General features: G+C 35.7%; 1 protein-coding gene across 4 annotated transcripts in view; it reads right to left on the bottom strand.

The window, feature by feature from the left end:
* The window catches only part of TBCK (TBC1 domain containing kinase), an 88,450-nt gene that overhangs the window by 51,264 nt on the left and 24,593 nt on the right, over positions 1-12,593 (bottom strand). For all 4 annotated transcript variants that reach the window (XM_066186269.1, XM_066186268.1, XM_066186270.1 and 1 more), the window contains 13 exons: positions 12,391-12,532; positions 11,847-11,907; positions 10,496-10,557; positions 9,670-9,731; positions 9,168-9,316; positions 8,141-8,279; positions 6,638-6,737; positions 4,719-4,768; positions 4,273-4,402; positions 3,358-3,456; positions 2,072-2,134; positions 1,092-1,218; positions 482-532 (listed from right to left, as the gene is read on the bottom strand). In XM_066186269.1, the coding sequence (XP_066042366.1) occupies positions 482-532; positions 1,092-1,218; positions 2,072-2,134; positions 3,358-3,456; positions 4,273-4,402; positions 4,719-4,768; positions 6,638-6,737; positions 8,141-8,279; positions 9,168-9,316; positions 9,670-9,731; positions 10,496-10,557; positions 11,847-11,907; positions 12,391-12,532 (1,235 nt within the window). The remainder of the gene's footprint in view (positions 1-481; positions 533-1,091; positions 1,219-2,071; positions 2,135-3,357; positions 3,457-4,272; positions 4,403-4,718; positions 4,769-6,637; positions 6,738-8,140; positions 8,280-9,167; positions 9,317-9,669; positions 9,732-10,495; positions 10,558-11,846; positions 11,908-12,390; positions 12,533-12,593) is intronic.

Genomic DNA, 12,593 nt, shown 5'->3' with positions numbered 1-12,593 from the left:
ACCTGAAACTTTTTTAAACAAAGCTGGTTTGACAGTTTAACACTTAGGTTACCAAATAATACATTCACTTTAAGCAAGGCTGAACTACAGCTTCACTGAAAAATACAAGTGCTACAGCAGCATTTCTTCATTTTTCTATTTAAGATTATTTGTGCCTTTATATATCTATCATTATATATAACACACATATATATATAAATGTATATATCATATATTTTATATATCTATATATATATCTCACATATATATCATTACTGTACTTTGCAATAAACAATGCTTGAACCCCTGCTTGAAGAGCAGTACACTACACGCAGTTTTCAAAACCCCAACCATTTCTTTTGACCTGTGGCAACAAGAGCTTAAAAATTCCCTTGTAGATACAGAAACTTTCCATCTCTAAGTGTATTCACCCATCTGTCTGCATATAGACACAGATGAGAGACTGTGCTTTTCTTCACTCACTGCAGAAAAGGGTGCTCACCTTCATTGTTAAAATTCAAGTACAGAAACGGTGCACAAAGCGAGTCAAGACCTAAAAAGAGAAGAGCCATGAGGAAAAAGCACAAAGAGCTCATTTATTTTAATTCACAAGATAAAGACATTAATTTATAATGAAAATTCGCACAGTAGATACTGGTTCTGCATTATCAGGCCTTCACAAGTAACAATGAGAACTGTGAAATCTATGCATGAAAACAGCAAGGATTTCAAAATATTCAGCTATAATGCCAAATTGATTATTCTGCCAAGGCATCCAAGAAATGCCAATTACTGTCCCAAGAACTCAGTAACTTTTGCAGTATTATCTGGGAGCTTAATAGCAAATAACAGACTTTTCTTTTTAAAATAAAGTGACTGAAACTTAAGAAGACTGAATATATAACAAAAAGTGGGGCAATTTTTATTACAAATTAAATGTAAGTTACTAGGATTTAAATTTGCAATAACCCACAGATTCATTCTTCAAAGGAAACAGAAAGGAAAGCACCCAAAAAAAGGCTTATATTGTGGAGGCGAAAAGCAGGAGGTACTTTTACATCAATCAAAGCTTTCCATTCAATTATCTGCCCTTGCCAACTAGTCAAACGCACCTTGCCAGTACACCAAATTAGGATGGGAAACAACCCAGGCCTTCAATACACGTCTGAACTTTGCATGACCCTCTGGTGATGACAGCAGTTCATCATACTGATGGCAACGAGGAATATCAACTTCAATCTGCACCACAGCCAAGCATACAAAGAGAAACTGGGGTAAGTGGGGCAGCACTACAGCAATCTTGCAACACTAGAGGTGGAAGTCAGCCAAAATATGTAGGTCAGACCACCATCATACACAATCTGCTTCCTCCATCACTCTCAAACCAAAACTGACAGGGAACCTAACAGACCTGTCAAAGTTTAAAAATAGAGATTTTTTTTTTCTCCTCTTCTGCTCTCACATTTTTTAAAGGGTTCTAGCCCTTGAAAAGGGCAGAAAACAGATGACAGATACAGCTTTTTTACATCTGGACATCTTTTTGGTGGTAATATTGCTTTGCTCTAAAAGGTAACCAAATCAGAGTTCTCAATGTTGCAACCAATTTGATGGAAAATGTTTCTTCACCCAGCTGAAAGGAACAGTTGTTTGCAATGTCTTTTTCTGTCTGGTAAGAAAACATTTGAGAACATTCTCTACTTGGAGAACCAAATTGCTCAAACCCCCATTTCTGTGAAGTACAGCTCACATTACAGGACCTCAAGGTACTCAGCATTATCTGCTACAAGGTCCACCAGGCACATCAAGCATTTGGTAAACCCAGGATTTTTGAAAACGAAACATTAATATTGTTCACTACACTGCTGCTGCCACAGAAAGAGTGATTATAAAGTAAAGAAGGATTTCAGCTTCCCCATGTTGTAAGTTGAGTTAAAGTACTTATGTCCATCTGTTTTGCAAGATTCTCGCTACAGTGTAAGGCTAGAGGGCAAGGGGAACCATACTGTTGTTATCCATGATGTGCTGTTAACAGACAAGTGATGGGTGGGAAAGATCTTCAAGTGATAGTATTTGGCTACACCACAAGTCTTACTTGTCTGTCTGTAGGAATCGGTGTGTCTTTATCAATGGCATCATATTTTGCTTCTATGGCACCCTAAATGTGGAAGAAGAATATTTAAATTAAAAAAGCCCTTGCCAACATAAGTGCATATGACAATGTACATGGTGATATGTAGTTTGACTGTTTTTGTTAAGAACTTTAGTTAGCAGAAGAATAGAAGATTCTGACAGCTTAATTTTAACAAAACCATCTTTATTCTATTACTAACTCAAGACATACAGACCTTTCTGTATATCTCCCTAGCACAATCTTCAGTGATTTTCAGTTGTTTACACAGAAAGCTATGTGCTTTGTAGTTTCCCTTTTTCAAGTCAAGAGATGCTTTCGGTTTAAACACAGTGCTTACCTCAGCCCCTGGCAAGTGGCTTCAGCACCAGCTCTAAAAGCACTGAATCCAGTTGCCTGTTGATACTGCCAATATAGATGACTTAAGTGGCCTGTCCCTGCATAAATCCCAAGGCAGGAATATTAACAAGTCAATTTTAATGTTATGGGACAGGAAAACACCCATATTGTGCAGATGACAAGTTGCTGAAGCATGACAAGTGACTCATTCTTTAAAACTCAGGCTACAAGCCTGACCAGCAGTTTTCCTTCACCTTCACAGCTTTTTTCTTGATTTTATTATACAGTACTCAGAAAATCACATCCTAAGATAAATCTCCTGAATAACTTAGGATGTGTTATCTCTAAGAATCTTTATGATCCACTACTGCAGAACTGCAAGTAAGGTAAACCCAAAAGCTGAGTAGTTCAGCTCTGTGAGGAGCCCTCATTTCCAGGACATTCCTTTTTCAAAGGACTGTATTTGATTGATTTATTCTCCATTCTTTCTGGGAAGTGTATTGATTGGTAGGTGAGAAAAATACACTTCCTATGTTTTCTCCTGTTTTGTCCAATTACTGCTAACTGGAGCAGAAGGATTGTCAACTGCATTTGTCAAAATATTAAAAATCAAAACAAAAAACCCCTGTTAACTACCAAATGGCGGGGTATTATTTTGCAGTGAAAATAATAACCAAAATTAAATGATTACATTTAATTCAACTTTACATATGCTTTCTGAAATCGAATAACCTCACAGGGAAGTAGTAAATTTGTCAGAACATCATCTTTATTTGCACAATTTCATGACTCATTTTGTTTGAAATTCCAGTAACCTACCTGCTAAATCTTTAAATCCATTCCAGCTTCCTTGTCAACCCCATTCCTAACCCACTCCATCCCTAGTCAGTACTGGAACTGCTTGCCCTTACCTCAACACCCAACAAGGCAGCCCAGGTTATGCCTCTCAGAAGGGGAGGGATGTCAATTCTGGCTTCTTTCCAAATTTGGTTTTTCTTGTATGGGTAGGCCTTCAACGAGAAGAGATTAACTGCAAAAAATGTTATCATGTAACTGAAACAATTCAAATCCCAAACCTGAGACAGTCTTTCCCCAAATGAAAAAGCCTAAATAGTGAATATAAGTTTCACAAAAAGTGAATTTAATTCCTCACTGGAAGGCCTGGATGAAAGACTACTGTTTGATGTTAAAATATCTGCTCTTTCTCATAAATGCATTCATGTGCTTTGGTATATACTGGATAGATTTACTAATCCAGATTTGTACTATGAATGTTTTCTTCATTATATGTTTCTTTTCATACTATCCATCCACCTTGTTTTTATTAAACATTTCTAGTTTATACTTGATAACGTGCATCAGCTCTCTTATTGTTAAACAGAAATCCATCTCTCTGCGTATATGTAAATTAGGGGCTGCTATTCCTTTACCCAGTATAAACCTCACATTTATAACATGGACCACCATATTTTCAAATACTTTACTGCTTGGAAATGCAGGAATGTTACAGGCATACTTATACCTATAATATCTTAGTCTATCATGAAATAAAGGATGTAAAATTATTTTCATCAGTAAATAACCAGTATTAGCAGCAGCTCTATTTCCATGTGTATACTTTAAAATCTACTTCTGTATTCACCAGTGCTGAGAATAATTTGTCCTATTTTTATTTTCAATCTTCTTATACTTCTGAAGGGTTTTATCTTCCCCCTTTCCTACTGTGGTCTCTTGCATCTCTGCTTCCTTTTACAATTACTTGGTCTTTCAAAATCTTCCAATTAACAGACCAAATTCAATTATCCAGCATCCCAAGGACTCCATACCTTCAACAACCTGTCAAACAGGACAATTCTATTTAGCTGGTACTCTGTGTCCCTCTCCCGGATGATCAGAGGAAGAGTAGCAGCTGCAGAAAGCTCATTGCTGCTGTTGGAATGAGGTAAAGCTGGCTGGCTGGCAAAAAAAAAAAGGATAGTAATAGTGAACCGCAAGAAAAACAAATCACTGAAAATAATACCACATAAACCATTTTTAAGTAAGAAACAAGAATAAATGGATAATTTTGAATATTCAGCATAAGCAATTGATCTCAGGACAGAGGCTCAGATCCTCAGTTTGGTATCAGGGCCTTAAATGCAGCATGCTTATCAGCTCTTGACTTTCAGAGCCAAAGACATATTACGTCTAGCTGTGCAGTGTGCCACTCAAATAAAACTAATAACTCAAAATTCAGTGCGTTACAGACGTACAAATTTACACACACACTTACTCATCTTCAAGCAACGGATAAAATGCCTCTCCACCAACATCCTTCAGTCTCTGAAATGAGGAAGAAAAACAATTCGTTATCAGAATGCTGCTCAAAATTCAAGTGGAAATCTTAGTGGAATAAAAAAACTATTCAACAGGAATTCAATCGCCAAATCAGTAACTTGCCTTGAAACCTAAGCATTAGCTCAGTCTTTCACCAGCAATGAAGCACAGCCTTCAACACTAAAACATTTTGCTAATACAGGCTTTTGGAGTTGATTGAAGTTCTCCTGCCTAAAGATATCCATAAGCCTACTTCCACACAAAAAATAGTTCATATGCACCTTGGAATAATAGATCAACAGCATTACATAGTTCTTCTTTGTTTCCTTGTTTTTGTACGTGGACTTCCTATCCAAGTAGTTGCAAAGCAATTGCACAACTTGTTTTCATGGTTTTAATCTGTTCAAGAGCTATGCTAACTTGAATTCTTTTCAGGAAGTACACTCAGCAAAGGTGACAGACAAACATGGCTGGATTTTTGACTGAAGTTTTCAGACATCTTATGGTGCATGATTAATGTTTAATGCCATGTTCCCTGCAGTGCTCTGTTTTGCAGTTCAGCCTTTAACTTGCAGGCACACAGCCTATTCCTCTTGGGGCTGACAGAAGAGTTCATTCTCAGTTCATTCAGTACTGCTCCTCTTTTGATTATAAGCATCATGCTCTGCTCTATAAAAGGTGTTTGAAAAATTGCTCAAGTTCAAAAACTTATTTCAACTAACGCTGCAAGGTTCAGTCTTGCATCTTCCACAAAATGAAACTTCAGTATATAATTATTTCCTGCTGTATTTATACAAGTAGGCAGCAATATCCAAAATTACAGATCAAAATGTTTAAAAAAAACCTTTAAAAATTGCCCTCTAATGAGAGCAACAGTAGAAGCTGCAGTGCGTATTATGTTTAAAATAGATGCTGCATATTTTAACCTCCCTCCTGCCTCACAAGCCCCACTGATCAAATGAAGAAAACAACCCAGTTCTTTGCCAGCCTTGATGCATTTGTGTGAAGCAGTGCAAAGTTCTACCGAAGAAATGTGTTTACACAGTGTTTGACATGCTACCTCCAACATTAAGATGACAGAGACAGGAGTCACCTTCTTTTTTGTACTAACCCCTTTAATCAAAATGGAAAGGGTTTTTTTTAAAAAAAACTGAGAGAATTTCATTTGCTACTATAAAAAGCAAGCTAAAAACAGTGCAGCATAGTTTTCCAATTTGACAGCAATAAAGGTCTACATGAGCAAAGACATGTAAATAATTTAAAAATTCCAGTGAAAAATGCAGTAAATCTTGTAACTGATCATTACATCAAGCCAAATCATGAGTTATCATATGCTGATTTTCCCAATGAAGATGGAAGAAAACTGCATAACCGCATTTTTGCAAAATGTTTGAAGAGATCTTGCTATAATGCTATATATTCTAAAAACTAGTAATCCACTAGTTGAGAATTGGTATCCAATGTTAAGTATAAAGTTTTTGAGGAGCTGAAACTGAAATGAATTGATTTTTCTTTTGGATAATGTGAGCCATTGACAGACAGTAATTAAAGCATACAGAAGACATTCTCTAACCAAATAGTTGTAGCAATCTTGGAGAATACCAGGTGATACTGAACTATTTGTACTACTGGAACAAAACAGGTAACAGTAGAAGGAAAGGGAGGGACAGAAGACAAATCAAATTTATTAAGCTTTTGCAGGCAAAGCAATTTAACACCACAAACCAGAATCAGACTTGGACACTAAGAAGTGTTCTCTTGGAATCAGTGACACTTCTGTTGGTAGAAACAGCAGTAGGAGCTGCTGTTACATATTCCCTTTAAACAAATGTTTCTGCAGAGAAGAACAAAAGAAATGCACAGTATCACTCTTACATTTCGGAGCTGGCACAGAGACAAAGTCACAGTTGTGTCATCTAGGAGGGAACTTCTATCTCGTCCTTGCCCAAAGCTCTCACCATCTTCTAATAAAAAGCTTCAAAAACAAGAACAAAAAAGGAATCAGGTCATTTTATAACACAGGACTTGAGCTAGGAAAAAAAAATCCTACATCAACAAGTTTCCTCTTTTAAAACAAAGTATTAGGTCTTAGAAGTATACTGTATTGACTGCATGGCATGAAACCTGCTATCAAGGGAATATACAATCACCTTAAGTTATTCAGACAGCTTTTTCTGTAAAATGGCACATTTCAGGTTTCTATAACTTTGCTTTGCACATAAAGAAAGAGTTATGAGATATGGGATTAATATCCCCTTTTATTTCTTGATCTCTCACAGACCAGGCCTGTCATTTATTGTGAAAAGCAAAAATAAAATATTATTATCATATGAAAGACAGTTCCCATCATGACTAAAGACCCCAAGAGAAAATCTGACCTTTTCTGTTGCAGTCCATCTAAAGATACAAATGTATCCAAGATAGAATGTACAAAAATTTTCCATTATTATAATACTGTTAAAGTAGGCTACATGAAACTGATTTTCAGAAATAAACCTAGTATTCTCAGCATCACTTAGATCTAGATTCCATTTTTGAAATTGCTCCTCATCTTCAAGATAGACAATATGGTGGAAAATATTTGTCTCTCAATTGAAAAGCACCTGCATTACACCTATGGGCAAAGAAACAAGCAACTTCTCAAAAATCTCACACTAATTTTGATATCAAAATAACACTTAAAATCTATTTCCACCATTTTTCTTTTAAAAGATACTGCATTTTGGCTGTACACATACTTCATCTGTTTTTTAAACCCAGAAACATATATATATATATATAGATATATATGGGTACATAATTATTCTATTAAGATCAGATCATAGGACTAAAACATCGATGTTCTACATAAAATTGCAACATGTGCAGCAGTAAGATAAAAGTAGCAATCTCTAAAATGCTGTTACAGAGTTCTAAGTCATAAAACAAAGCATTTTGAAAAAAATAATTAGCTTATCTGAATAACTGCTGCTGCACTCAGTACTGCTGCTCTGTGAAAGGGAATTCAGAATGTGAAAATTCTCTACATAACATATGAAATTAAATTACAAATATCCCTCTGAAGCACAGAGAAATTATTACTAAAACTTAATTCTATTGGAAAGTGTGCAAAATTTAGGGACTCACATTTCAGTATTTTCCACTTCACCAGCATCTTTGCAATTTCAGAAAGCAATAGGTAGGTGACAGACACAAGGCATTCAAATAATGCCTTAAACTGCATAAGAGGGGAAGGGACAATTTCCTTCTGTTCAAGAATGCCATTTTCAGTGTTTTTCACACGTACAGGTCTTTAAAGTAAGTATGTTCTCTTGCAATCACTAGTGTTCTCCACCCATTCATCCATCCTCCCACCTTAAAGTGTTTCTCTATCCTTACTTGGGAAGTGTGCAGACAGGTGGCTTGGATCGAATGATTTCCTTGTTGACAAGTTCTTTCTCCAAGTCCCCTCCAGCCAAACACCAGAGATAATAAACCTCTTCAACTGATCTTTCTGCTAGATAATCATCATCTTCATCTGTTGGGAGAAATGACACAAAAATAAATTACTGCCTTTTAGGTAGTTTGTATTTCTTTCTGTGACTCTAAACACATACTGTTGTAAAAAAAAAATACTCTGCTTGAAAGGTCATAACCTTAATGTGAAGTTAGAGGAAAAGTGATCTTTCCTTTGCAAGTGCTCTTTAGGGAGATTTAAGGAAAGAAGTCAATATAAAAGCAGGTATTTCTGTAGTTTGCCATGAACCCCTCACATGTATACACTGAGTTTGGACTTTTGTTTCCTGTGTGCTTTTAAACAAACAAAACAGTGTTTTGTATAGAGCACTAAGAATTAAAATAAGAAGCAAGTGATTCCCACTAAGGAGTTATAATCTCTCTTCCCTTTACATACCACACTCATTCTAACAAGGCAAAAAAACTTCATCTAGATGAGATTTTCTAAACATCTCCATAAAACAAAACTAATCAGAATTTAAGAGCAATGACATTTTCAACTTAAAAATTTAATCTTTTAGTCCAGAATGTGACCTCTTCCACACTGTTTTCCAGTACTTCCAAAAATCATCTCATGCTATGATCCAGCAGAATTCAATTACCAATAAGTAGGAAAAAAATGACCTCATACAAAAGCAAAATGACATGTCCTGCTTTTGCAACATGGACTTGAATACTAATGTTATCTTCTCTCTGAGGCAGAAGCATAAAAGTAAGATTTGACTCCTTTGGCATGCACACATCCCTCAAAACAAGTCTGCCCATGTCTCCCTCCATTAAACAATGTATTGCATTAATCTGGTGTTGTAACATTTAATCGTCTCTGTGAATAATTTGCTGGAGAGAAAATGCAATAACACCTTATTTTCCTTCCCCCTCCAATGACATTTATCCCACTACCTGCTTTTACCTTTACATAATTGACTTATGTCTTCAGGAAGTGTTAAATTGGCACACCTTGGAGAAGATGAGAACAGACCAGCAGGTTTGTGGAAGGGAAGATAGAGTGAGGATACCTCACTGAACAAACTGTCATGTAGCAATTCCTCCGGAGTTGGCCTTAAATCAAGAGAAGAGGATAAAACAATTAGAGCAAAATGTTGCATTTTGGCAAAAAAAGGCCTCCAGTAATTAATATTAGCAAGTTATTTAAAATTATATTGGATTTCAAAAATTTTAGTAGGAAAAAATATCTACCAATGTTTTTCAATTCATGCAGCACAACAAACTAGTCTGTTTACATCCCAAATTCAGACCTCTAATTCTTCTCTTTTAAACACTGAAAAGCACAAATCTGAGAATTTCTTATAGGTAGCCCAAATCTCAGTATTCCAAAAAAAAGGTTCAGCAACAGTTCTTCTAATTTCACAGTAACGCACAGAGTTTACCAGGCCCTTGGACTGAATACTTGCCTCTTAGAAGGCTGGAACGTAAGGCATTTCTTCAGTAGAGCCATGATATTTTCAGAAAGGTCCTGGAACATATGAAAAATATGGGGGAGGTCTGTTTATTACTGTCTTAATTCAGCAAGTCACTTGGCTCATACTTAACTTTTAACATACAGGCTATACCTTTAAGGGCAATAAAATGGCAATAAAATTTCACACCTAGGCATATGAGGTTAGCTCTGTGAGATCAAAATTCTGGGGAAGTAATTCTTCTCACCTCCCAATCCTACATTTGATTTAGGGGAAAAAAATCTGAAAAATTTGCAACGTATGCAGCCTTTTACTTATTTTTTAATTTAGATATTCTGTACCCTGCTGGAAACAATGCAGTACCAGGCAACTTCCTTCTGCTAACAATCAGAACTCTTTCATATAATGTCCCAAAATACACAGACACTAAAATTCAGTGGTCATTTTTGTGGGTAGGTAAGGAAAAGTTGAACCATATAAACCTACGCTATCAGAATGTGTAAAGTGGACCAGATAGAAAACTTAATTTCTGGAAGAAAAATACTGAATCACCAAAACTTTACAAAAAATTTATACCTTATTAAACTACTCAGAGAGCATTAACTTTTACTGAAACTGACAGCAGTTTTAACAAAGAATATTACCAGTGCTGGCTATTTGAAAGGACCTTAGATATGCAGTTTGGACTTCAAAAATTTTCATCATTCTGTAATAAAGTAAGTGACCAAATGAATTAAAAAATAAATATGCAAAATACTACGCAACAATAATAAAATATTCTGGGTAAGACAGCATGGAAGAGCAAATAAGTTTCACAAACCTTAATAATATCAAGGCAACCATGTTCTTCAGCCAGAACAGTTACAATATCATCTACACAGCCTTTGAAAAACAAACAGAACAATAAAAAGTTAAAGATTATTAATGAAGCAAAACCATTTAAACAGGTTATCCAATAAATGTCCACTCAAATAAAATGCACTTAATTTTGGCTTTTTACTGACGATGCTAAATCACTTGAAAGTGAATTATCAAAATCCGAAATGAAAATTATTATAATCTATGCAGATAGAAGCCTCGGAAGGTTAAGGAGCACATCTAAGGTAACAGTGAATACCTATTTACAGCCCTAGTCCAGAACTTCAGTCTCTGCCAAATAAAATAAAACAAGTTATAAATTAAAAAAGAAAATTCTTTGGAAGAACTTAAGGGTAACTACATGAATCTCCAAGTAATTTTTGCCTCTGTTGCTCCTTGCAGATAATACTAGCAGTATTTTAGAATTTCTTGTCACTACTTTATTGATCAAACAATTCCCAAGTCAGGACATGAATGCTTTTCAGTGGATAAATCAACAACCTGAATTCAGATTGAAGTGCATGGAGAAGCTTCAGGAAGCCTTGTTACCAAATACCCAAGACAGTCAGAATTTCAGGACTCAATCATTAGCTGCTGAATGAAAAAGATATTTCTCCTGACAGCAATTAATTTTAACAGTATTGCTGTTCGCTCTGGATAATAACAACTTACTGTTAAGGCTTCAAATTGCAAACTCATGCCTTTACCCTTCCCATGGTTTATACATAAACATCACCAGAAATCAAGTTTTTAAAGCAGCAAGGACAGTCCCACTCCCTGACTCATCTACATTAAGCCAAAATTCCACTTTGTGCAGTGACGTTTTATAGTTTGAAGGTAAAACCAGAGACAAAAGCATGAGTTCACTAAAACACTTATCATCTTTCTTTATTTCTGTCTTCCTATTTGAGTCCTGATTCTCCCTGCTTGGCCATCACTACACACGCACTGTAGGGATAGTTTTCTTCAGTGTCATCAATTCCTATCTCAATTCAGAAACCTCCTGCAACACAAATCAACAAATAACTATGAAAATGACCATTGTTCTTGAGGACATTTTCGTGTCTTTTCTCTTTTTTTAATAGTTTGCCCTTACTCTAATATACTGCCAGCTCTCCCCAAGTTTTTTCCCTGGCATCCAGCTCCATACTTTCCCTAGAGAAGCAACACACTACAAATGCCTATTTAAATCTCTAGATGAAAGATGACAAAGGTAAAGTGCTTTAGGTCTGAGCATCATAAGCTGATTAGCCTGTAAAGCTCTAATCATAGAGCTGCTTGGAAATTTGAAAAATTGATTTTGTGCTACTTACCTAACATAAGTATAAATTTCAATCTTTCTGCTATCTCCAAACTCTGAAATAATTTTCTCCCCTAAAAAATAACAAAGTCAAATTACACTTGAATTTGAAAGAAATAACTGCTACATGAAAATATTTAGATAACATTTTACCCCATCTTTATACAAAATCAGTGAAATAAGCTTCTACATGTGAATTTTATCAAAACTATCTGTAAGAACAAAAAACCTTATTTACCCTATGGCAGAAACAGTTTCACACCATGATTTAGCAAAAATGTATCACTGATCTCTTAAACAGAACAGCCTTACAGTCAAATTCTTGTGGCTCCACAGGTAACTATCCTTCATGGTTAACACATATACCAAACATCCTACATACCTAAATGCATTCTATTCCTTGAACAATCAGTACTGTCCAGGTAGGAATGCTAACATATCCTGATATTTGGGCTTGGATGATGGGCAGAGCATCATTAACCCCACATTCAAGAACAACCAAGTTAATGAAACTATTCCCCCAGAGTCAAAATCAAGAGAATTATTCTTTTACATACCATGCAAAGTTCAAATAATATTATACCAAGAGACCACAGATCTGATTTAGGGCCAGAAGGCAGAGGCTTCTCACATTGAGTGTGATCACTTGGTTTGCTTATTCCCTGTGCAATTACTTCAGGTGCCAGATAGGAGGGGTACCTAGAAAGATGCAGCAACATTAGATAATACCTATCTGTCCAAAAAGGGTGACTTCCCATTA

Source organism: Chamaea fasciata, unplaced genomic scaffold (genome assembly GCF_029207755.1).
Source record: "Chamaea fasciata isolate MVZ Bird 193981 ecotype frontalis unplaced genomic scaffold, bChaFas1.0.hap1 SCAF_6, whole genome shotgun sequence".
In the NCBI taxonomy this organism is placed as follows: domain Eukaryota; kingdom Metazoa; phylum Chordata; class Aves; order Passeriformes; family Sylviidae; genus Chamaea; species Chamaea fasciata.
This window is presented reverse-complemented; position numbering and strand designations above follow the sequence as displayed.